The sequence below is a fragment of the Coenobita brevimanus genome, chromosome 106 (genome assembly GCF_032717465.1).
Source record: "Coenobita brevimanus isolate Jiangsu-jjx chromosome 106, ASM3271746v2, whole genome shotgun sequence".
Lineage (NCBI taxonomy): Eukaryota > Metazoa > Arthropoda > Malacostraca > Decapoda > Coenobitidae > Coenobita > Coenobita brevimanus.
The window spans coordinates 5147795-5174382 of record NC_137059.1 but is presented as its reverse complement, the minus strand read 5'-3'; the positions used below and the strand labels follow the sequence as shown (position 1 = coordinate 5174382).

Sequence of the window (26588 nt, the reverse complement as noted above, 5' to 3'; positions counted from 1 at the left end):
ATCTACGGGCACTCATGTGCTGAAGACAAACAACGAGTGTTAGTGACTCCAGCACATCTGTATTCACCTGACAAAGATTCTTAGCTCTTTTCTGCTCAGTAACTAAGAAGACTTGTTCCTACCTCATTACTGGGGCTCACTGAATTTCCTGCAACCATGACTTTGTATTCAAATTGTGGGAGTGGTCCACTTACATCCGCTGAAAACACCTACTAGAGAAGTGTGTGGGGGAGATGGAGAAGACACATGAAGGTGTGTTGATGGAAAATGTATCCATCTGACTCCTGCAACCACAGTGATTTCTATTACCACTAGCCCTCATTATTATATATTTGGCATTTGTTTTGGGTTTTCCGTAGTATCTGAAAGGGCTGTGAGGAGAAGTGTGGGAAATGAGGATTGAGGTAGTTGTGGATGAGATCAGAAACAGCTGGTGACAGTTATATGTACTGCGAGGAATGAATGAATGGCCTGGCTATATATTACAGTTATTTAACTAAACTTTCCTTGCACTCAGCATGTCTACTTACTTCATCATCATCAACATCAACTGGACCTCTCTTCCCACCCTAGGGCAGGGTGAGGAGTAGCCATCCAGACAGCCTAAGTTTGCCCAATTCAATGGGCCACACTTCCATTCACTCATCATTCAAGCCCACGGAATCCTGGCTCCAGATGGGGGGGGAAAAAAAAATCATCACATTCTGTAGCTTCACATAGTATATCTGTCTGATAGAGTCAATCCGAGCGCTGTCACATTAAAAAGGGGTACCAAATCCCTGGTCATGTGCTTCTCCACACAAAATTCATCAACCCAGCTCAGTCTCCTGTCAGTCCCTTAGCCTCATTAACTTCAATACCTCTCCTCCTCACACACTCATCTACCATATCCCTCCACTTTCTCCTTGGCCTACCTCGCCTCCTCCCTCCTTCAAATTCACCCAGATATACCTTTTTCACCACTCTATTGTCAACTATTCTCTCCATATGACCAAACCATCTCAGTAAACTCTCTTTGATTCTGGTGTCCACAGACTTCCTCACTCCACATCTTTCACGAATCACATTGTTCCGTGTCCTATCCACTCTCTGTACTCCACATACATTTCTCAACAGGCCTATCTCCACTGCTCTTTCTCCTGACTTTTCATTTTCATGCCACACTGTAGTCTCACATCCGTATGTTAAAGTTGGCTCTAACACTCCATCATGTAAACCTCGTGCAGCTGCAACACTCAAGCCTCTGTTTTTTATCAAGGCCTTCATAGCACCAGCTACTTTCCTTCCTTGTGTCATTCTACTTTCCACTACTTACTTACTAATAAAAACAAATATTCAACAACACCACAGACTCATGAACTTAGATACACGGGCATGTTATATACAAAGTCCTTGGCATGGACACATGACAGTTAACATAAACTTCAGCAGAGTGGAAACTGCACCCCATGTTGTCTTGTCAATGATGTACGTTAAGCTGCATTTTCGTGAGACTTTCAGACCAGTATGGACCAGTCAAGAATAATCCCATGGCTGTACTGGCAAGACAGTGTCAGACAAATTAGTCTGGTCAGTACTGGTCTAAAGCAGTTTTGCTGCACAGCCAGGCCTGGGTTACCCAGTCCTGCACACAAGGATGTGTGGTAACACTGGACAATAAGGATAGCCAGGAGCATCCCATGCCCAGATTAAATAGCTTATGTGGCAATAATAGAGGACAAGCTAAATGTTATTTCAAAAATAGAATTTTGCACAAGTGACAGCCAACAATGACATGGAACAGTGATATAAATAAAGATACTGCTTGAAAAATATACTTGTTTAAACCCGAATTGAAAAAATTGATTAATTATGGTTGAATTAATGGGATAATAATGTCTGATGAGAAATACAAAGTTTGCGAGGCTCTGTAGCATATAATGGCACTTACAACTATTTCCCAGATATAATCCTTAAGGACGTGTACTACTGTACAGCCTCTGCCTCTGATTATTGTGGTTCTGTTTAAACTGGAAAGGTAAGCTGCACATTTATTTCACTTCATGGTGTAATGAGAATTCATTACCATGATTGTCGTGGTAACACACTGGCGAGCTGTAATATTTTCTTTTAAATTACATACAAACAGCTACTGTGAACACTAATAACAAGGATATTTATGGCTAATTTGATTTATCACAGTCTCATTCTCTCTGTTTACATTACTCAGCTGATTCCATCTTGGCTCCACCCACTAGATACTCCAGCCAACATGAACACTTTGAGGGTGGTACTGGGCTAAAACCCATTCTCGTGAGCATCAAGTGGGTCCAAAAATCTCAACTGGCCTTGACTAGTCTAAAAAGCCCTCAAGAAAATGCAGTTTCATCTGGGAGACAGGGAGCAAATTTTCTATATAATTATGAACAAACTAGGTTATTTACAGAGACTCAGGACTGTAATGCAGAGCCAGGATTCCTAGGGCCTGAATGGTGAGTGAATGAGTGTCAGGACAATTTCACCGGGTATTTCTACGCTCCTCATGGGGTGACATAGGATTGGATGATAGATGGATGGATGGACGTTGTTGATAATTCTCCTTCAATCATGTTTTCCCTTTCCCCAGTTTTCTGAACGCTGTCTAACCCCATTCTTAGATGGGAAAAAGAGGTTAAAATGATGATAATGATGACAACTTACAGAAGAGTTACTTTGACATACAACACTAACCTTTGTCATGCGAAAGAAGCTGCTGCCATCTGCAGTGGTCTTCTCTAACTCACTGTCCACACTAAGGAAAGTAAAATAACATTGATTCCTTATTTACCAACAGATGGATTACATTACCTGAAAATTATTTTTACACTGATAATGGAGATACATGATACATAAGTGTTTGCATGTGCATACCTGTGTATGCATGTTACCTAACCAAATATTACAGAACTGAATCAGGTTCACAAAGCACTGTCTTGTATTACTGTTTATCATATATTTCCTTAAATTTTTAAATACTTTTGATCTAAACAACTTCAACAAGTAACTGATTTCATAAGTCACATGCCCTAATTGTACCACCATATTTCTTTACATTTCTAACAACTCTTACGTGAAACAGATAAAAGTTTCGCCCTCCTGACCTCCAGTCTGTAAGCATTCTATAAACTTTCTTGCTAATTTTCTTCTAGTTATACAACTGTACAGTATCACTGCATTTTTTTTTTTTTTTTTTTTTTTTTTTTTTTTTAGTGAGGGTAGACTCAATCTTTTCAATACAAAACAAAAAATTTTGTTTGGCAACTCTCTTGTGGCGATTCTTTGCACTTTTCAGTTTAGTGTTTGTGTCTTCCTAGACAGGAATCTAAACAGCAGCAGCATAGTCAACTACTGGCCTATTACATAGTAAATAAATTGCTGATCATGTCTTTATCCATAGATTTAATGCTACTTTAACATTAACTAGTAGTACTTCAGGTAGCATCCAGTTGGTCTAGATTCATTTCAAGGAAAGCTCACCTTTATGCAAACACACCTTCATGCAATCTCTAAAAATTATATATACTGATATGTTTTTGTGTTCCTGCAATCTCCACAACTTATATATATATATACTGGTACATTTTTGTGTTCCTCAAGACATTAGCATTTCTTTATGCATATAAAGGCGAGCAGGATACCGGAGTACCTTAGGTGTATTAGCATCATTTTTCACAACTTCTACTCTGTTCTGTTATAAAAAAAACTGTTATATACTGTGTCCTTAAGCAAGAGACTACCAACATATGCATATATTTTTTAACATTTTCATTTACAGCTGATCTTCAGATGATCATTTTCAGCCAATAATTACTCAATGACCTCTTTCTTTTTCTAATTTCTGTGCTTGAGACGGCCATACCAATGGCAACAGAAGCTATCCATTCCCCCTTCATCATTCATATCTGTGTGGTATGATGTGACTAACCTGGTAATGGTAATGATGGACCCAGCAGGAGTACCCACCATGATTCACTGTACTCCTACAAGGGTCTACCCAAACATTAACCCCAGCTACGTTCACCCAGCCCCTCTGTTTCTCCTATCAACTTCTCTTAAGACCAAACACACTACTGAAATAATGTTCACAACCTGAACAAAAGCAATATAAAATAATTCAAACCTTTACAGATGAATTTGGAAAAAAAAGCACACACACACACACACACACACACACACACACACACACACACACACACACACACACACACACCTTAGACAAGAGCAGATTGTGATGAAAGAAGCACCACTTATAGTATAGGGAATGCATTGCTACATGGTGGAAGTGATTGAAGTGCACTACAGTATAAAGCACCACTGTAACAGAGCAGAAGAGATACTGACAACCCTGGGGTGAAAGCTGCTATGCCTTGAAGTGCATTTTACCCAGAACAGACCCTCTCCCCAGCTCTCTGTGTTGGAATTAATTCCTTGCTCTACCACTTACAATGCATGCGTGGTGGTTTATTACGGCTGAAAGACCGTCTCAAGGTGTCTCCAAAGAGTGTAGTGTGAATAATACATCTCCATACACTTGTAATGAAGATGTGAAAACCTAATATACAGTACATGACTCACCCAGTAAGGTTGTCAAGAGATTTGACAATGTCAGAGGAAGAGCGTGAGAGGAAGGAGAGTCTGGAGAGGTTGAGATGGGAGCGGTGACCTTCTTTCCTCAGTCGAGCAGCCTCCTGGGGATCGCTGTACCGGAACATATGACTTCCACCAAGCACAATCACACACCCTGCATCACAATATTACATTATTATTCACATGTGAGCACTGGTTGCTGGTGCTGTTGTTTAACCCCAGTCTGTCTGGCCAAACAGACCCAATAACCACAGGCTGACATCTGTTTTTATGGCACTGTCCTACAGGTACTGGTATGTGTACCATGTAGGAAACCAGTGCCATCTTGTGGCAGACAGTATCTCACCAGCAATGGACGAGGATCTTTCTCACAACGAGGTGCGGAAAAATAAGAGGAGGTTTGAAATGTATGAAGCAGTTAAAATAAAATAATATGGTACTAGACTGACAAATTCACAGGGTAATGAAAATTATACAACATCATGAAAAGGAAAGCTTACAGTACATACAAAATGTTCATCCAATGCAATATTACTAAACCCTCTATACAAATAACTAAGTGGGTGAACACTAACATCATATCTAAAAATTCTTTAAACCTGATGTTCAATGGTCATGTTAATATATGTAGCAAGGTCTGTTATACACCTAGCCTAATTGGTTAGTACATTACAGTGCTGCACAACTTATTATTGCACCTGTACATACAGCCATCCCTCATTTTTCTTGGTTCTGACTAAGCCAGTTTTGTTTATTCAGAAATGAGTAATCCAGCACAAAATACAGTACATTATTTTTAGGTGTATTTTGGGATTAAGAAAAAAAAAAATGCTTTATCAGGTGACAATACATTTTAAACAAATGGACTCTTTAACGTCTGGTGATGCTTGGGAGCTGCAAAGGGTTTTTAAGCAAACAATGGTTAAAATTTGGCTGTGGGGGCCTTTTTAGAAAGGTTTTCATTAATCATGGGTGTGTCTGTTCCCCAACACACAAGAAAAAAGAGGGATAACTGTACACATTAAGTCCTTGTCCAAACCAACCACACAATAACCTAAATGCAAAATGCAAGAGGAGTTACCGTACCTGAACAATTTCTCATCCTAAACCTCTCAGCTCTCATTACACAAATCTCCTTACACCTGAAAATATCTACCAACAGACAGACTCATTTCCATTTTGAAAAGTAACTAAATGGCAAAGGTCACTCTCTGAGGCGAGTTATGGAATGTTATTCACCATTTAAGGTATACTGTTGCACAGCCTCCAGAGCTGACAGTCTAACACACCAATTCAGTCATGCCATTTGATCCCAACACTGCCAAGTTTTCTGGGCACTACACTAGCCTTTGTGGCGGCAGACAGAAGACAATATCTTATGGGTTTGTGAGACTGGCTTATCTCCATCCCTTACGAAGGATATGTGATGATGTGTGTATCTTAAGTCTCATGCAATTATGAGATCTAATGCTGGATAAAGAAAAGCTCGCATCCTTCTCCCTCTCAGACCCTGGGTTACTTCAGGGTCACTTGGGAATATGACACGCAGTACTTCCATCTTCCAGGAGAAAAGCTAGTCATCCACCTACTAGTTTTAACCCAAAGGCTACCTGCATAGAATGAAAGCTAATAGTATGGGGGTTCAATTTTGCTTCCATACATATTCCATATATGATACTTTGCATTTAAAGACCATGGACCATGCTAGCCAGTGTGGGTCTTTTCACTTGATGGCAATTCTCCATAATGTTACAATCATGAGCTACTTCTTGTCTTAAAGCCGTATTCCAATGCTCCACTTGCAAGTCTTCCTTGTGTCTGCTTCTAGAAACTATTCCCTCCACAATCATTATTGTGACCCTCCTCAGCCAGCCACTCTCCCCCCTCCATTCTGGATGTCATATGACTTGATAATATCCCTTAGAAAAACTCACAGAACCATGCTGGGATATCCTTGATTTTATATTAAAAGTTTTCACTAAAGAGTAAAACACTCCTTTCCTTAACTCACCAGAGTTTACATTATATCCATGACTCAATTATACCCAGAGGGGTTGATAAGGTGTGACAAATTTGACTCAAATTCCTTACTTGCATGTACAATGGCCCTACGGTGAAAAATAGTTTGCTGAATGTAACAACCTTAATTTTTTTTCCAATATCATATTTACATGAAAACCTAGTCATTTTCTGTAAATGAACAAAGATTCTGCCTCTCATGAATACAATTTTCCAGAAATGGTATATAAACTGTCTTGCTATAAAATACATAACATACTGATGGTACTGACCTTGAGTTAATTTGGTGGGACTGTCAACAAACTGAGAGTTGACCCAACACTGAGCATCTGGCTTGGCTTGTAGGGTGGCTACACCATCCTGCAGCTCAATAATGCAGTGTTCCTCCAACACCTCACCTCCCTAGTGTAATATTATCATCATTATAAGCATTATCATCATATTCCTATTTTCCACTAACACATGGAGAAGAGGTGATCCAAAAATAGGAACAGGAAAGCAAAAAAGCCAAACTGACCAATAAAATAAGTCTTACATCCAATCATTCAAACAAAGAGTATTCTATCAACTGCCAAAAAAAGGAAATACAATCCCTATCAGGTAAAATTTGCTTCCAAGAGATTAGGTGCACTAAGCCAACTCCATGTCTTCTTTACCCCAGCAGAGTTGTTGACTTCATACATGGGTTTTATTTGCCCCTGTGTAGAGTACAACTCACGTGTGGGGAGGCTTCCCACATACAGCTCTTCTCAACAAGGTTTTGTCTCATTAACGCTTCTCCTCTTACTGGCTCCCTTCAACCCCTATCTCTGCTGAAATGTTGGATCTTTGTCTCTCTTCAATACCTACTTCAATGGTCACTGGTTCTCTGAACTGACTGCTTGCATCCCTCCACCACTATGGAGGACACGTAACACTCATCTAGTGGCAAACTCTCATCCCTTTTCTGCAACTCTCTAATGCAAGAGTTAACAATTATTCCCAGTCCTCCATGTACGCAACAAGTCAACTCCGGAACTGACTTCCTTTGTCTATATAGTATTTCCTACTACCTATGACCTCCAATCTTTTAAATGCAGTGTCCAAGCATCTCAAAATGAATGGATCTTGAACTGAACTCTGTTTTCTTGTTTTTGTTTTTCTTCGAGAAAACAATTTGCGGGCTTCTGACGTTTGGTTCCTTTTTCCTTGCATTAAAAAAAAAAAAAAAAAAAAAATCCACCTGTATGTATTTCATCCATTAACTTCTATCTTTTGTCATTTTTTTTTTAACTTCCACACCCAGCTCTATCAAACATTCACTCCCAACATTCAAACATCTTCTTGTCTTTCCATCCTATTTCCCACCCTCAACTCACTAATTTAACTGACATTCTTTCCACCACCCTATTCATATCATTCTCTCTACATTATAATATCATCTAAGGACTCTCATCTACACTTTGACTAATCAGACAGCCTTACTCCACATCCTTCACAAATCTTAATACTGTATGCTTATGGTATCCTATGTGCTTGCCTACCAGATGAATGTTAGTAGAGAAATGAGTGAAACTGGTAATAAATGGTGAGAGGTTGAATGTTTCAAATCTGATGTATTCAGGTGATGCTAGACTGCCTGCCAATAGTGAATGAAATTTTTATCTTGGTTTTGAGATTGTGTGTGACCAGGTGTGAAAGTAAATACACGGTAAACAAAATAATGGTTGTTAAAACAGAAGGGGACCTGGAATATACTGTATCTGTAGTGTGTTTGTCAGCAGAGAGAGAGGTGCCAACAGTGATGATGAATGACACGTAACTCAGTCTACAGAATATGAGAAGAGTGAAAGTGCGTGTAGTAAACATCCATCTATACAGGCAGTGTACAATACATAAGTTTCCTACTCTCTTTACCCCAACCTGGCCCTCTCCCCTCATGACTGCTGAGTTGTTATAAAAAGTCATAAAGAAGTGCTGTGACAGGGTTGTGAAATTCTGGGCCAAGTTAGTGTGAAATGAGAACAGTTTTCATATTTAGTGCTAGAATATGTTTATTTTACTAATTTAATTTTCATAACATGTTTGAAATTCCACTTGAGGGAGGAGACCATCAGATATACTGGATTATCTGCTTTATTGAATTGGGCTTTCCCCCCAAGTGATCTGGTATAGCATGGGTCTACTGTACTAAAACAGTACTGCTACCACCACCACCACCTCTACTACTACTACTACTACTATTACTACCACCACTACAACTACTACTACTATTACACATGATACTGAATATTATCTCAATATGCACTGCTTGGGATTAAATCTGTTATAGTATTTCTAAGGAGTGACCTACCTCAAGTCTGATATCTTGTGATGGTAAGGATCCAATGGTGGTGGTAGCATGGTTAAGATGGTAGAGTGTGACACCAGTGTTCAGCACATTGTCATCTATCAGCACCAAGTGAGGACGCTCAGAATCCAGTACCACACCTTGACCTGAACCATGACACACATTGTTATCACTAAATGCAGCAACATCATTGTACTTCATAACAGTAACTAATCCTTCTTATACATCATTACAAATTTTCAGTATGACAGTCAAAGAATGATTCACTTATTAATAAGACAGAATGGAAGAACTCATTTTCAGAAAATGTACTGTATTAAAGAACATTATGTATTCAATGACATACAATTATTATTCACATTACACTAGACATCAGCTGAAAAGTATGTACAAGAATTGAGTTATGCATAATTTCAGTATAATAAAATACAAGAGGAAACATGCAATGTACAACACTGGAACCTGTAAGTAGTATTGAGTTAGTAACTGTCTTGCAATTCTTCAGTCTTATCTTTTCACTTTGAAACAAGCAGTTGAGAAAGGGTACAACAAAGACTGTTTGATTATATGACCATTACATGTAAAGTAAAGCAAAAAGGATCATGGATGAAAAGTGTAAGAAGACTTATCACAATGAATGAATTAAAGTGGAAAAATTAGGAGCTAGTACCTTGTGAACATGAGTCAATGAAAGAGACATTAGTGAATATGAAATCAGACCCAATGGATTCAGCATAAAATGTGTGTTTAATAGGGATGTGCCGATAGTATGGGTATTGGCAGTATCGGCCTTTTTTTGCAGTATCGGTATTGGTATCGGCAAGGTAAAAATATGGCCGATACTCCGATACTTTTCTGGTTTATTATGTGATTCAAGACACTCATGTTTCATGACACTGACAAACAGATGGTTATGATATTATATTATATTACATTATAATTACATGTATGATGTAACATTATCATATATTAATATTATATATCAATTACTATATTGCTCCTGCATTAACAACGCTCAAGTTACCAGCATCAAATAAATCAAAATAAAATCACACAAATAAAATCAAAATAAAAAAGTATCGGTATCGGCAAAGAATCGGACATTTGTTAGTATTGGAGTATCGGTGTTGGTATCGGTTGAAAAGTGGGTATCGGTATCGTAGTGGCCAACATCTTGGTATCAGCACATCTCTAGTGTTTAATCTGGAATGCTAACAGTCTGTATGATGACTTGAGTATATTACCTAGCAAGATCAAAACAACATAATGTGACACATAGGTAGAAAGAGCAGTGGAGGGAAGGAAAAAATAAGTTTTGATGAAAGCATGAAAAGGCTTCAAATGAATGAACAAGGAAAATATATTCAAAGAGTAGGAAGGAAGTACAGACTACAGAAAAGAAAACTGGCTTGTGAAAACTATGAAAAATAAATAAGAATCTCTCTCTGAACAAAGATTATTTTTTGGAAAACGGTGCAAAGATATAGATGGCTGTGGGCGAAAATGGGAAAATATTTAGAAAGAAAATGGATAATGCATGCATACGAATATAAGCAACATAAACTTGGGAAATCATTCCGAAGAGGTGATGAATACGAATGAAGGTCCAATAATTAACATGTCTGGCTTGGTGATACGCAAAGACTGTAAAGTGACCATATGCCATTTCTTTAAAGTAATTACCACCATGAAAAGCTCACTAACACTTCCCTTCCAGCTAAGGATATGGAGGTGATACATGAAATATTTTTATGTAACTGCAAATATATGGCAATATACAACTAAATATTATGAGAGAGAGAAAAGCACTCCCTGATGTTGAGAGAAGAATGAGAAATGTAGAGGGTAAAACACAACACTGTCAAGGGACTGTTAATGAAATTTTGCAAGGATAGAAGGGTAGGTTGGGGCATTCAACTTCCACTCACTCGATGTAGTGCTGCTCTCGGGTGCCTGCTCTTTCCTCTCTTCCTTCCTTCTTTCCATCCTTCCTCTTCTGTCTATCTTTCCTTCAATTTTTCCTCTTCCTTCAGCCTATGGGTGACTCTAAACTAAGTGACAAACCAAACGGTTTCCTGTACACCAGGAAGCCATTTACTACACCAGGTGGTAACCATACAACCAAACTATGGCGCCTGGTGGTTTAGTGGATAATTATGGCACTCCAATCGGACTCAGCCTGTGCAGGTTTATATCCAAGGGATAGCTGGGGTTTACTGCTCACATAATGTCACTCAGGGATGAGTGAGGCTGGTCATTCTCATCTTAACTATCAGGACCAACTTGCCTAGCCCCAGGCTCCTGTGCTCCTCATGGGACAACACAATTGGATGATGAATGAATGAATGACTATACTAACACTGCTGAAGTACAGAAAGACAAAAAGGCAACAATGAGGAAGAAAGAGAACAACACTCCCAGATGTTCAAGGAGAAATGAGAAATATGGCAGGCAGAACACAATGCTGGCAAAGGATGATCAATGACCTATTGCCTGTGATAGTGCTAACACTGATAAAGTACAAAAAGAAAGTGGATGCTTGCTTGTGGTTGGTGGGTTTCCTTGGACATCAACAACAATACCAACAACAGAAAAACAAAAAAGCAACAGTAGTGTAAAAAAGCATGGGATGAGTGAGTGTTACCAGCTTTCCTGAGGCCCAGTGTCTTCTGTTCCTGAAGGATGGTATGGGTTTCACTCCAACGCTCCGTCCACTGGTCTGTCAACTCTCGCTCCTTGGCTTGCTTTTGGTTAAGTGTCTCCATGATGCTTCCTGTCTCCTTCCCTCCCTGCACCAAGTAATCTGATCAATTCCAGTTCATTCAAATTTGTAAAATAAACAAAATAAATCCTTTCTCAGCAACAGTGGAAGTCAGCTTACAAAATCCTGCCAGCCAGGAAGGGGTAGTGTATTGAATTTTTACAGAATTACACAAAAATATACCAGGTCCTACGAGACCTCAGCAGGAAGAAGCATTTTTTTAAACACAGATTATTAAAACTGTTAAGGTAACAGCCAATCCTATAGTACCCCTTTGGGTCACAGAGGCCTGAGGCTAACTACCCATATATCATGGCAACTAATCTGAAATACTCAGTTCTTAAACACTGCTTCATACTGCACACTCCTCAGCTGACAACAAAATACTTTTGCCTGCACACCTGGGATGACTGCACAGTAATAACATTTTTAACAAATAAGTTAAATCAATTACTAATGCTGGGATGTAACAACCTCACATTTCAACATTTGTGGTGTGAGTAATCACATACCTACAACACAACTAAGATGGAGACTTTATCTACGGCTTCCAATTTCCTCTGATCAATGTCCCCAAGAGAACATAAGCTTGCATTACATATGCCTACCTTACACAAACATGACATAATGGGTTAAAATGATGGCAATGATGATGGATTAATAATACACATTGAAATGCCACACCTGTACAGCACTTACTGCATCCTCACATTCTCAGAATAATTTCTGTGCATTCTCTTGAAGCCTCATATGACACGTAAGAACATTAGGTTTGCACACGAACAGCCTAAAATTAAGTGGATTCAATCCAGGAATCATAATTAATTATTTTCAACCAAAATAAAAGGAGCCTAATGAATAGCTGTACGAATGATACTGGCAAAGAAAATTAGAGTACCTGGGGAATTAGTGGTGGTTTATGAAGTGATAGGTAAATGAATGCAATGATGAACTGAGAGAAAGATACAGTGAAAACGGCTGCAAGGAAGGCTAAATAACAGGAGGAAGTGGGTGGGACAGTTTTTCAGTTTTTACCTCAATTCCAACAACTTGTGTTTCCTTTAGCATAGCCTTTAAAAGAAGAATTTCTTCTCGGAGCTCTCTTATAAGCTTGACATTGGGGTCTTCGTTGATTGTTGGCTTATTGATGATATTCTTGGCTCTGTTGGCATACCTAAGTGTGCTGAGGGTCTCCCCATAGTTGACATCAGCTGGAGAGATGGCTGAGGGAAACACAAGCAACATAGTTAAACATTCAATTAAATAATTAAAGCTACTACACAATACTCAACTATAAAATGTATTTATCAAATATTTAGTCAGGACAAATATTCCTTCACAATACAAATATTCATGGGTACTGATCATCACAATATACAAACTGCTGCATAAAGTAAGCTATCACATCAGCTAACACAAAACTGTAGAAAATGGTAACAACCAGTTCAACATTACCTCTCTGATGAAGTAGGTTGCTAGGCTAGGCAACTGTACTCCACAATATGAAAAAGGGTAGGTGACTGGCCTATGCCCCAAGAGAAAATATGCTAAGACATGTTGTGTGCTGGAGGTGGGGCTGGAGCTAGCTCTGTGGCTAGGGTGAGAAGTGGTTGGAAGAAGTTCAGGGAGCTCTTGCCTCTCATGACATTGAGAGGGCTCTCCCTGCGTGCTAAGGGGTCTTTGTATGCAGCATGTGTTAGGAGTGTAATGCTGTATGGCAGTGAGACCTGGGCAGTGAAGGAGGAAGACATTTGCTGGCTCAGACGTACAGAAATGACAACGATTAGGTGGATGTGCAGTGCGTCCCTGCGTCCAAGGCCTGGAGGGGCTGGGTTTACAATGGAAGAGTTGAGAGGTAGGATGGGACTGGAGTGTTTTGGTGTTGTGATGAGGAGAGGTAGATTGAGGTGGTTTGGACATGTGGAGAGGATGGGGGATGATAATTGGGTGAGGAAGGTGAGAAGTGTTAATATTGGGGATGGGGTTATGAGGGGTAGACCGAGAAAGACATGGGACGAGGTCATTAAGTGTGACCTTAGGGTTAAGGGACTGAACAGGGAGGCTGCAGTGGATCGTGCAGCGTGGAGAGCCGCCATTAGGTGACCAGGGGTAGACCGAGAAAGACATGGGACGAGGTCATTAAGTGTGACCTTAGGGTTAAGGGACTGAACAGGGAGGCTGCAGTGGATCGTGCAGCGTGGAGAGCCGCCATTAGGTGACCAAGGCCGACACATGCAAGCATGTTGGAGCCTTTAAAAACGAAACGAAATGAACATGACAAAAATGTTCTAACAGCCTCTTAAGCATCTGATCCAGCACACTCCACATGACAGTCACCCTGATTTTTGTCCTCATTCCACCAAGGCACAATTAAGCCCAGGGTTTCAGTTATCGTTAAATCTTTCCTGAACCCTTCTACTACCACTTCCTAAATCCCACTTTTCCCCATTTCCTAATCTTCTTCACCCCTTGTGTAGAAAGCAGCCAAGACTGCAACAATATATGCGGAGAAAGGCCAAATGCAGAGAACAGGATCCAGTTTATTTCAACGTTTCACCCTGAAGAAACTCTGGTGGGCGAAACATTGAAATAAACTGGATCCTGTACTCTGCATTTGGCCTTTCTCTGTGTACTGCTTCACCCCTGCCACTGCCCTCAATCTCACAGGCGTAACTGACACCAATGACTGTAACAGCACTCACATTATTACCATACACCATTCTTCAATGTGACTCTGAGCTACAGATGGAATTATTCACCAAGTCCCTTGACATACTTCATTGTTCACACATCATCTGCTTACGCATGTTCAATGACATCAATTTATCCTCATATCTTTCCAAACCTACTACTGAACTGTCTACATTCACAGATATGGCATATGGTTCTGCATCTCAGGTGAGAAAGTCGCTAGTGCAAATATTACATGAATGAAATTAGTGGTAAGTGGAAGCATTCACCATCCACTCACTCGATGTAATGCTGCTTTGGGTGTCTGCCCTATCCTCTCTTCTATCCTTCCTCTTCTGTCTTTCTTTCCTCTTCCTGCTGCCTACAGCTGAGTTTACACTCCCTCTTCTGTCTTTCTTTCCTTCATTCTTTCCTCGTCCATCTGTCTATGGGTGCTCTACACTGAGTGACAAGCCAAATGGTTTCCTGTACACCAGGAACCATTTACAATGCTGGGTGGTAACCATATAACCAAATTATTGCACCTGGTGGTTTAGTGAGTAATTAAGGTGCTCCAATCAGACTTAGCCTGTGTAGGTTTATATCCATGGGGTGGTTGGGGCTTATTGCTTCCCATAATGCCACTCAGGGATGAGTGAAGCTGGTCATTCTCATCTTAAAAGTCAGGACCAACTTGCCTAGCCCTGGGTTCCTACCCTCCTTATGGGATGACATAGGATTGGATGATGGATGGATGGATGGACGAATACATATACTTACTGGTATATGGTTTTGTGCAAGATGTTGCTCCATTAAGTCAAGCATGGACAGTTCAAGAGGATCATGTCTGCATATACAGTAGTAGATCAACTTAACAGACTAATTCAGTCAACCTCAACTCCGTTGTCTCGAATTTTTCGTTCTGTAACCAAGGATCAATAGAAGGAAAACTTTTCTGGTAGCTGGAGGTACTTTCCACTAAATCCTTGATGGCAACTGTTAAGCCAAGTTCAGGACAATGCACATTCAAACCTGGCAAACTATGCTAACTCACAATGCTACACACAGCAGTCTGAACCCATAATTAATACCCCCACTCAAATGCACTACTGTGTACATGTTAACAGTAATACATAAAGACTTAGTAACAAAATATGAACACATAAAGAATAAGGTTAGGATAGTAGTGTACAGTATGATGAAATGTTTAGCAGGATAAGATAAGGACAGTGATGTAAACTATGATGAAACGTCCAGCAGGATAAGGTATGGACAGTACTGTAAAGTACTATATGATGAAATGTCTAGTAGGAAGAGGTAAGGATGGCACTGTAAAGTACACTATGATGAAATGTCTAGTAGGATGAGGTAAGGATGGCACAGTACTGGATTGGGTGAGTGACACGACCCAGGCGTTGCGGAAGGGACGTGTCCCAACACCGTACAGGAATGATCATATGTGCTGGTGAGGGGAGTGTTTTCAGTATTGGTTCTCGGTCATGCTCGCTTTTCTGGACTTCTTCTTGTAAGTAGGTGGTTTTGGAAAAGGAATTCCTTAATAGAATTATACACAGAAAATCTCCCTTAAATACGGCAAATAAATACAGGGAAAAAATGCTTCCACTTTTTCAAGCTTCCGTTATATCGAGTTCCATCATATCAGGCTTCTACTGTACTATAACTGTGTGTCTGTTTGCATGAAGTCCACTGCAAGACTTTACCTTCTCCTCAGGGGCAAAGAGCAATGGCCAGAACTTACTCTTCCTTATGCTGGTCAAACATGATTCAGAAAGAGGTGAGGGAGAGTGAAGATTAGAATTTACCCTTCCCCATGCTGATCAAGTATGATTCAGAAATGGGTAAGGGTAAGTGAAGGTCAGAATTTACCTTTTTCCATGCTGGTCAAGTGTGATTTAGAAAGTGGTGAGCGTAGTGAACATAGTGCACATCAAAGATGTTGCTGCTGAGTAACCCCAATCAGTCTGGCCAAGCAGGCCCATCAACCGCGGGCAAGCAATTGCCCTGGCAGGGCCATCCTGTACTGTGATTCAATGTTCCTTTGCAGCAGACAGCATATCGGATCGCAAGGCGCAGGGAAGAGCGTGAAGGTTTGGATTCTGGATGGAAGTTGCATTTGCCTTTCTCCACCCAGTTAGCAAGGGCACCATACTAGACTCCACATCACCCCATTACTTGGTTATATGGTTACTACCCAGCATTGTATATGGTTTCCTGTGATGCACGCTTGTCACTCAGTGTAGAGATACCTGAAGTTGGAGGAATAGTGAAAAGTTACAGAAAGGATGGAAACAAATGAAGAGTGGAGGGAAGACACAGAAAAAGAACAATAAAGGTGACGGAAGAAGTAGGTGACACCACATCAAGCAAGTGAATGGTGGGCACTCCTACCAGCACGTGAGAATAAAAGTAACATTGGACTTATTTATACCACACTAATATGAATGTGTTGCAAAATATGAGGTAAACTGTACATTACTGCTTACTAATAATCAACCATTTGTTACTACCTACTGTGCTTACTTGCTATCATAATGGTTTTTGAATTGCCACCAAGTGAATCCTTCAGCAGCCAAGTGAGAACAGAATCTCTGTATGGGATGAAAACATTCTTTCCGGCACCAGTTTTGGCTGCTTGTTCTGCAAGGGAGCTGATAACCGACCCCAAAGTTACCAGTGACTTATTGATGTGTGCCCCTTCCTTCAGCCGCTGTCCGGTGGCTCCAGTTGCATCTGCCCTCTCGCTAGAATACCAGAGAAAATTCAGTAATCATGACTCCAACAAAAATACTGCATCTGTTTCTGCTGCTACTGTATTTACTCTCTTGACGGAAATGTGAATGGAAAGATTTAGTAACTGAACTGCTAAAAGCATACTGTATTAACAGTTCTGTTACAATGGCTCTCACCATGATATACAATGGGGAACCTCACAGTGATCGCAAAACAAGATGGGCAAAAGTACACAAAGGCTTTACTTCTGCTCCTTACTCACATTACAATTAAAATGGTAATGATTCAGAAGTCAAGTTACTATAATCTAGTAAATAAAAACAGCATTTACAGTATTCTACAGAGTGATTCACTACTCTGAGGGCTCAAAATAATGCCAATATATCTGATACTACTTAAACACTTTAGTCTATGTCAAGCATATACTGTAATGGATAAACTCTGAAACGTCTGAAATTAATGTAACTACCATGGGAAATGAAATGCAGCTCTCCCACTGGTGCAGTACTTTGTGTCCTGGCCATCAGCTGAGTCACCACACCAATCCAGAGATTACATATTTGGTAAATGAGTTTGTATTCTTAACTCTCCTGACTGAACTGCATTTTTTCCAGCTGGTCCACCTTAAGGGAACAGTTTCTAAAACCAAGTCTGACACAGGCAGTGAGCCAAACGACAATATTATTATGAATACAGTAGCCATCCCAAAGGTGTGTAGGACAGCAACTTCAAAATTTGTTAGAACTGTGGATAAATTGCAGTGAAGTGAAAAGTACCATATTTTGACTAAATCTATTCATTAACAATCATAATTTTAAAAAATGGCAGGACCTCAGAGTAGTGAACCACCCTCATAATGGGGATTTTTCACCTCAGAGTAGTGAACCACCCTCATAATGGGGATTTTTCTAAGATAAAACATGGCAAATTCGACTGACTGACTGTGCTGTATTTTCAAAACTCCCCATCCTGATTATACCCAACAGAAACAATAGCATTCAACTGTAAGTAAAAAGAACTATGTCTAGTTTTGATGGAAGAAGAACTACAATAAAAAGCTCTCTCTAAAAGCGATCATTCACTCTTAAGTATATTAATCACCTGCCAGCCAAGTCAACCAGATGTATTTTTGATCGTGTCTCGAGAGGTGTGTCAGAGAGAAGACGAGCCTGGATGAAGGTGACCGTGAATATGGCATGACTCCTCGAGCTGGTGTCATTCATGTGAGTGCTAGCTGTTGTCCTGTGGGAGTTACCCCGAACCATCAGTTCCTGCAAAAGACAGGCCATTATCATTGCAACCCCTGACTCAACTGAATGTGAACCCAGTGGACTGCAGGCTGAAACTGCTTTCTCTTGAAGTTCACCATCCTCCTTGCAGAAGATAAGGAAGGAGTTGAGGAATGTTTGCGTAACTTGCCATCAGAGCCATCCAGCAATAATGGTGCCACAACAGAAAGGCATCCCTAAACCATTAACAGCACTAAATAATTTAACTAGTATGATCTAAACATTACTAAATGCAAAAGAAGAGCCACAACTTTCAGGCATGCTTAGGTCACACAGAAAAAGGAAAGGAAGTAAGAGGGATATTAATGTTAAGTCATCTTGACAAAGGCACATTCAAGACACAGGTACATTTCTGCAAAAATAAAAAAGCAGTCTTAACCAATGTATGAGGGAGTAGACTGTAACACCAGTTGAACAGGATAGTACTCCCGAGGTGGATGGCAAGCTGGTGACAGAGAAAGGGAAGCTCCCATTTCACCAGCCCTCAGGATATGTTCCTGACCATCTTCCTTTGCTGAACATTGTCAGTGTTTCCATTAACACAGAGTAGGGCAGCATAATCCCATTAACATCTACCTCCAACTGTCTACACCACACTACATGCACATCAGACATCACACCTTCCATTACAAATTCCCTTAACAATGGCTGCTGCAATATTAAGAGTGAATGCAGTGGTAGCTTGCACTACCACCGCCAGCAGAGTAGGGTTGGTGGCACAGGGTTCTCCTGGCTGTCATCAAGTGACTGTGCCAGCAACAACTGTTGCTACCAAAAATCATGCTCATCAAAGAAAAAGTGTGAGTCTGGCCTTATATTTTACCAACATTCTTGGTCTTAGTACCAGTCTAAATTCTGTTCCCTTCTTACTTGAATCCACGGCCCATATAATCTTATTCTTCACAGAAGCTCAAATTTCTCCCTCTACTGACGTATCCTCATACAGTTTTCTTGGTTACCACCTCCTCACTAACTTTCATAACGAGTGGCCCTCGTTGCTATATTAAATCAGAATGCACAACTGCCACAATCATGAAGTTCATTTCTACAAATTTTGATTACTCATTATACAAACAAGATTACCTTAACATAAGCAAATACAGTAATCACTCTAATATCCGGACGCCCAATAACCGAACATCCCCGCTAACCGAACCTTATCGTCCTGGGATCAAACATTCCCAAAATGGTCCGAAAATCCAAAAAAATTGGGAAAAAAAATCGATTTTTTGCCGTCCGTAATTTGAACTTGCCGCGCGCGCCGCGTGAGAGCATTGTTTTGGTTCGTCATTCCTCTGACGTCCGATAGAGCGCCGCTGCATCCTCCCCACTTCCCGCCTGTCTCTCACCGCGACAAGAGTCACCGCTCGACGTGAGTTTGCGGCTGTCTTCAGAGTCTTCTGTAGTCGGTACGCCATCACCACTACCCACCGATGCACCCCTTGGACGCCTGCCAGTGATACTCTCGGGCTCTGACAGTGAATAAACAGCAAGAACTTCTCCACTAGACCACACGGGAATTTTGAGTGTTGTGCAGTGAAAAAAACGGTGTGTTGTGTTAAGGTTTTCAAGTTGGGAGAAAAGACTAAGTAGAAAAGAAATTTAACGTAACTAACCTTCTTTGTTTTGGCTTTGGAAACTTAAAAAACTTGGGAAAAAGTTAATGTGCAACACTTAAATTTAATGGAACATTATTTGGACTAAAGTGAACACTGTGAAAAGAACGGACTTCTGTGTGTTAGTGACTAAGTTCAGTGCAAGACTTCAGGAAGAGTGTAGTGCAAGTGCTTCAGGAAATCGTTCTTACTGTCAGAGTCCGAGAGGAGGCGGTTATTCATCGAGGTGGCCAGGGACTTGCTGTAAGTAGCCAGAATGTTTCATGTTGTACTATTTTCCATACTATATTTACCAGAATGTTTCATATTGTATTTTTTCCCATACTATACTTACCAGAAAGTGTCATACTGTACTTCTTTCCATACTAAACTTACCTCATGCATGTGCAGTAGGAATGTGTTTTTCAGAGTTCGGTTAGGTTCGGTTAGGTTAGGTTCGGTTAGAGTCCATAAGTACCAGAATGTTTATTAATGTATGAACATACTTCTAAACCCACATTTTATGTTTCTATTGCATTTATTTCAGTCATTTATGTGCCTTATTGGTGTGATTTGGGTGTTAAATAGGTGCTATGCATGTCCGGAGGGAGTTGTATAGGTGTTTCTCTGTGTTAGGGTCCGTAAGTACAAGTCCATAAGCTGGGGCCCAATATCCGGACGAAACCAATATCCGAACCTACCGATGGCTCTATTGATCCGGATATTGGAGGGGTTACTGTATATCAATACAGTTTATTGCTCCCCCAATGCTTCATCAGAACCCAGTGTATTTCACTCCACATCCACATAGCTGACCAATGTTAACCACATCCTTAGCTACTACTTAAATTACTGAGCTGGGTGATTTTTACGTCCATAATGCAGAATGCTTGCTGCATTTTGCCAGGACTGATGATACAGGTCTAGAAAGCAAAGTGTTTGCAGAATCATTTAATCTCACACAACTGGTAAAACAATCAACCAGAATACCTGATAATCCTGACCTTTTCCTGTCAAATAACCCAGATCAATACATGATAGAGGTACTGTCACTGCTTGGATCCTCTGACTATAATCTCATCAAAGTCTCTTTTGTCAATTGCCCCAAACTTCCCCATTCTCAACCAGTCAGGGTGACCAGATGGCACTGTGACAGGGCAGACTGGGATGGATTAGAAACTATCTAGCTCATATTCCACGAGTCTTTCTTCTCCTATGACATAAATTCTACCCAGTCCCATATTAATGACTTAATACAAGTTGATACAGTATGGAATTGTTCATACCCTGTCAACAATTTACTAAAAGACTGGGCTCCCCCAAACGGTTCAACAGCAACTGTGGAAAAGCAATGACCACCAATATGAAAGGTTTCAAAGCTAAATAAATTTGCCAAGTGGCAGCCAGAATAAAAAAAAAAAACCAATGAGTTGAAGGTGATAAATATACTTCCATTACAAATACAGTGTGAAGATCAAAATCCAGTACTAGCCTGTATGTCTGGAAACTGGTGTACTATGTGGTTGGAGAGGTCCTGTACATATGGTCCACTCTTGGGGTGCTCTCGCACTCGCAGGGAATGGGTGGTATTATGGGCCCCTACTCTTAGCAAGTCCTTCACCCGCTCATTGTAGATCTCCAGGTAGCTTACTTCAACCCTGTAAGAAAGTGACTACTGAATGGTCATGTTTGCAGTTTGTTCATCTTAACTTGACAGAGATAATTTGATTCCTTTGTCGTCTCCTTCCTATAGATAAAGGACATATAATACAGTACTATGGTTTTACATCCTTTCCAGAACACTTCTCCATAACCAGCACCATATTTATGAATACTCTCATCATTTTCGTCTGTTTATTTATCAATAAGGTGACCCTTTACACTTATCTTCCTCATAACTGGTGATATAATAGTTTTAAACATCATTTTTTCCCCCTTGTATCTCTTGATGTAATTTGTGGGCGAGTGTGTAAAGAACTAAATGAAATGCCTTCACAGGATAAACGTGTTTCCATGTCACTTAACATACATCACAGACCATTATGTTTTTATTATTTTTTAAATTTAATATTAACTCTAATTTGACTGCAAATTACTTTAGTTCTGCAAGGTTTATATATGCAGTCACTGGTCATGGTATGACTTCCCTACATTCCACCCCTCATCTACCACTGATCAGATTGCCTTATTTACAATATTTACAGTTTTCAGGTGGGTGTTATGCAACAAAATTTTCATTATTTCTGAGCAAGAATATAACAGTTGCTTCTTCACTGATTGAAATGTTAACTGCTTGGGGATGTCATCTCCAGCTGTTTTGCCATTATTGAAGTGTCAGCCAGTGAGAGTGTTGTGGTGGTCTGGTGAGGAGAGAGAGAGAGAGAGACTCATATGAGGAGGGAAACATTTTTTTATTTTGTCTGGTGGTACACATAGAATGGATATTATAGCATTTAATAATGGTGTTTGGCTGCATTTTGGTAATTGGAGTGTGGCTGTAGGAAATGATGTTGTGGGTTAAAGGGTCAAAAGGGGAACTCTGGGCTTGAAGCTGGGAAGCAATTATTTTCACACGTTCTTGTAATTATACTATACAAAAACTTAAAACGCAATGGATGTTAGGGACATAATTTGCACACTCTGAGACTATATTGTACTGCATTCCATTTTCCATACAGCCATTGGGCCCAAGCATTTCACATAAGAGAGTTTGTACCATATTTCTTTCAATACTTTCTAGCATGTAACAGCATTTCTTCACTTCCTCATAAGTCTGCCTGACTCTTCATCTAACTACTACTTTTGTATTTCCTTTTTCTAGATCCAACTTCTCTTCATCTCTTTGGTAGATTCAAGTTTGGAATGATGATGATGAAGATAATTAATAAATATAACATGGCTGAACACTTACTTGTAGGTAGTGCCAGCTTCTCTCCCTTCGACCATACTTGAGAAGAGTGCCTCACATATCCTGGGAATGAGTCCAGGATTATTCTGAAATTGAAAATGATAGCATAAGGACAAATAAGGCACAGTAATACTTCAAAAATAAATGTAAATGATCAACTAAGAATCACTACAAGGGACAAATAGATTTTACAATTTCAAAATCACTCTTAAGCGCAGCACATAATTACACACCACAATCTTCATCCTAACCCAATTTCACATAATTATAACAGAGTGGGCTGGACCAGGAAACAGGAAAAGAAAAAAGCAGCAGAAGATTGATACAGTAGCTTATGACTAGGTCCTGCGACAAGAGAGATGTGACAATTCAAAAGGGAGAATTATATCCAATTTCACTATATACCAACCAATTCTTTACTGCCCCATATGGAGTGAAGGAGACTAGGGCTTGGCTACTTAGTGCCAACATTTACGGCTAAGGTGATCAGTTGCTTACCCCCGTGTGGCGATATATGAGCAACAAAAAAAAACTGGCCACCCTTCAGATTTACACGGGCCACATCAAGCTGGGGCACCTCAACCCTAGACTAGTAGATATCCACAGGTGTATTTAGTTCTGTGATTACCACCCAACATGGTGAATGTTTTTGCGAGTTTCTTGCAGTATTATATCTACAACAACGTAGTTGTATCGTCACAACTCATACAATACGAGCAGAAGTATATACAGTAATCACTCTAATATCTGGACGCCCAATAACCGAACATCCCCACTAACCGAACCTTATCGTCCTGGGATCAAACATTCCCAAAATGGTCCGAAAATCCAAAAAAATCAAAAAAAAAAAAATCGATTTTTTGCCGTCCGTAATTTGAACTTGCCGCGCGCGCCGCGTGAGAGCATTGTTTTGGTTCGTCATTCCTCCGACGTCCGATAGAGCGCCGCTGCATCCTCCCCACTTCCCGCCTGTCTCTCACCGCGACTGGACCTACGCTCTTCGCCATGGCTGCCCACGTGCTCGCTTTTGTGGTGGTGCCGTACTTGCTGCAAGGCCTCCTGCTGCTCTCTGCCCTCCTCTTCGTGTGTGTGATGATGGCCCCGCCTCCTGAGAAAAGGAAGAGAGTGGTGTTGACTCTGGAGAAGAAACGGGAGATATTGGAGAAAGTTGATGCGGGTTGGTCTTCTTCACGCATTCTCCGCGAGTTCAACCTGGCCCGGTCGACTTTGTTCGATATCAAGCGTTCCCGAGACAAGCTCATGCAGTACACGGCTGACTTCTCGTCGAGAAGCAAACGCAACGTGGAGAGGAAGGTTATGTTTACCCCCAAGTATGCAGAAATCGACCGCTCCACGTTGATTTGGTATCGACAGCAACGTGCAGCTGGTGTGATGGTACGTGGAACGGAGCTGAAGGCTGCTGCTGAGAAGTTTGCAAGGCTTCACGACGCCCTAGACTTCAAGGCATCCGAGGGTTGGCTCTTCGCGTTCAAGTTGCGACATGGCCTTACTAACCGTAAAGCACATGGCGAAGCATTGGACGCTAACGAGGATGGAGTGGACGAGTTTCAGCACAAGGTGAAAGGCTTGATCGACAGGGAGGGCCTCACTCTCGGTCAAGTCTATAACGCTGACGAAACTGGCCTATTCTATCGCTCCGTGCCAACGAACACTCTAGCCGATGAGACGGAGAAGCGTGTACCTGGCCGCAAGCTTTCTAAGGAACGGATATCTGCTTTGTGTTGTGCCAATGCTAACGGCATGCACCGGCTTAAGCCCGTTATTGTTGGCCGTGCAAAGCAGCCTCGGTGCCTTCGTGGGGTGATGGATGTCCTTCCTGTCGTATGGTACCATTCTTTGAAAGCATGGTTCACAGCTGTGATTTTCAAAGACTGGTTTCACCGTCACTTCGTCAAGGAGGTCATCCAGTACCAGACAAAGACACTGGGAATTCCTCGCGACCAGGTAAAGGCTCTCCTTCTCCTCGACAATGCACCTGCCCACCCGTGCGACAAGGACTTGGTTGCTGAGAATGGCCGTATTAGGTGCATGTTTCTGCCACCTAATACGACTGCTCTCATTCAACCCATGGACCAAGGAGTGATCGTGGCAACAAAGCGCCTGTACCGTCGGAAGTTCCTGGACGAGGTGATGGTTGTTCTCGAGGACGAGGACGAGCGCAGGGAAGGACGTGACACTCGAGGCAAGCGGACTTTGGAAAACCTTCGCCGCTACAACATCAAGTCTGCGCTGTACAACTGGGCTAGTGCATGGAAGGAAGTCCCTGTGAAAACTCTTGAAAATGGTTGGTCTCGTCTGCTTCTCGGAACAGATGTGGAGTACGATTTCCTAGGGTTTGACGTGGATGACTTCCATGCACGGCTGCGTACACACGGCGACGATGTTGATGTGGACGATGTTCGTGAGTGGTTGGACGACGATGAGGGCGATCCTGGGTATCAGACGTTGTCTGATATCGAGATCGCGTCTTCGGTTGCTGGTGTCAGTCCCGAACTTGAAGATTCTGACGACGAAGGCGATGATGATGCGGACTCCTCTCAGCAGGACACTACTCCAGCCATCCCCAAGCTGAGCACACTCCGGGAACATCTAGAGTTCGTCCTCGACTACCTGGAACACCCGGACTGCGACAGGGAGATGGGGCCCTTGGGACTCGTGGAGGAAGTGCGTGCTTTCCGGCAGCGCATCATCAATCGCCAGAATCGTCGGTCCTTGCATCAGTCAACGACTGACAGTTTTTTCAGGCCCGTGACCCCCGCTGTGCCAAGCCCTGGTTCCACTCCGTTGCCTCCCCAAGACAGGCCCTCATGCTCCGAGCCACAGCCCAGCACATCAGCTACAGTGGAGTCACTGCTCGATGTGAGTTTGCGGCTATCTTCAGAGTCTTCTGTAGTCGGTACGCCATCACCACGACCCACCGATGCACCCCTTGGTCGCCTGCCAGTGATACTCTCGGACTCTGACAGCAAATAAACAGCAAGAACTTCTCCACTAGACCACACGGGAATTTTGAGTGTTGTGCAGTAAAAAAAATGGTGTGTTGTGTTAAGGTTTTCGAAATGAGAGAAAAGACTCAGTAGAAAAGAAATTTAACGTAACTAACCTTCTTTGTTTTGGCTTTGGAAAATAAAAAAAACTCGGGAAAAGTTAATGTGCAACACTTAAATTTAATGGAACATTATTTGGACTAAAGTGAACACTGTGAAGAGAACGGACTTCTGTGTGTTACTGACTAAGTTCAGTGCAAGACTTCAGGAAGAGTGTACTGCAAGTGCTTCAGGAAATCGTTCTTACTGTCAGAGTCCGAGAGGAGGCGGTTATTCATCGAGGTGGCCAGGGACTTGCTGTAAGTAGCCAGAATGTTTCATATTGTACTATTTTCCATACTATACTTACCAGAATGTTTCATATTGTACTTTTTTCCATACTATACTTACCAGAATATGTCATACTGTACTTTTTTCCATACTATACTTACCTCATGCATGTGCAGTAGGAATGTGTTTTTCAGAGTTAGGTTCGGTTAGAGTCCATAAGTACCAGAATGTTTATTAATGTATGAACATACTTCTAAACCTACATTTTATGTTTCTTTTGCATTTATTTCAGTCATTTATGTGCCTTATTGGTGTGATTTGGG

General features: G+C 41.2%; 1 protein-coding gene across 1 annotated transcript in view; it reads right to left on the bottom strand.

Moving 5' to 3' along the window:
- The window catches only part of Klp98A (kinesin-like protein 98A), a 62749-nt gene that overhangs the window by 16969 nt on the left and 19192 nt on the right, over positions 1-26588 (bottom strand). Inside the window, exons 5-14 of the mRNA XM_080285370.1 lie at positions 22931-23013; positions 21512-21677; positions 18237-18406; positions 16926-17146; positions 12750-12937; positions 11598-11742; positions 8957-9099; positions 6897-7026; positions 4594-4759; positions 2710-2770 (exon numbers count right to left, since the gene is read on the bottom strand). Coding sequence (XP_080141496.1) covers positions 2710-2770; positions 4594-4759; positions 6897-7026; positions 8957-9099; positions 11598-11742; positions 12750-12937; positions 16926-17146; positions 18237-18406; positions 21512-21677; positions 22931-23013 — 1473 coding nt within the window. The remainder of the gene's footprint in view (positions 1-2709; positions 2771-4593; positions 4760-6896; positions 7027-8956; positions 9100-11597; positions 11743-12749; positions 12938-16925; positions 17147-18236; positions 18407-21511; positions 21678-22930; positions 23014-26588) is intronic.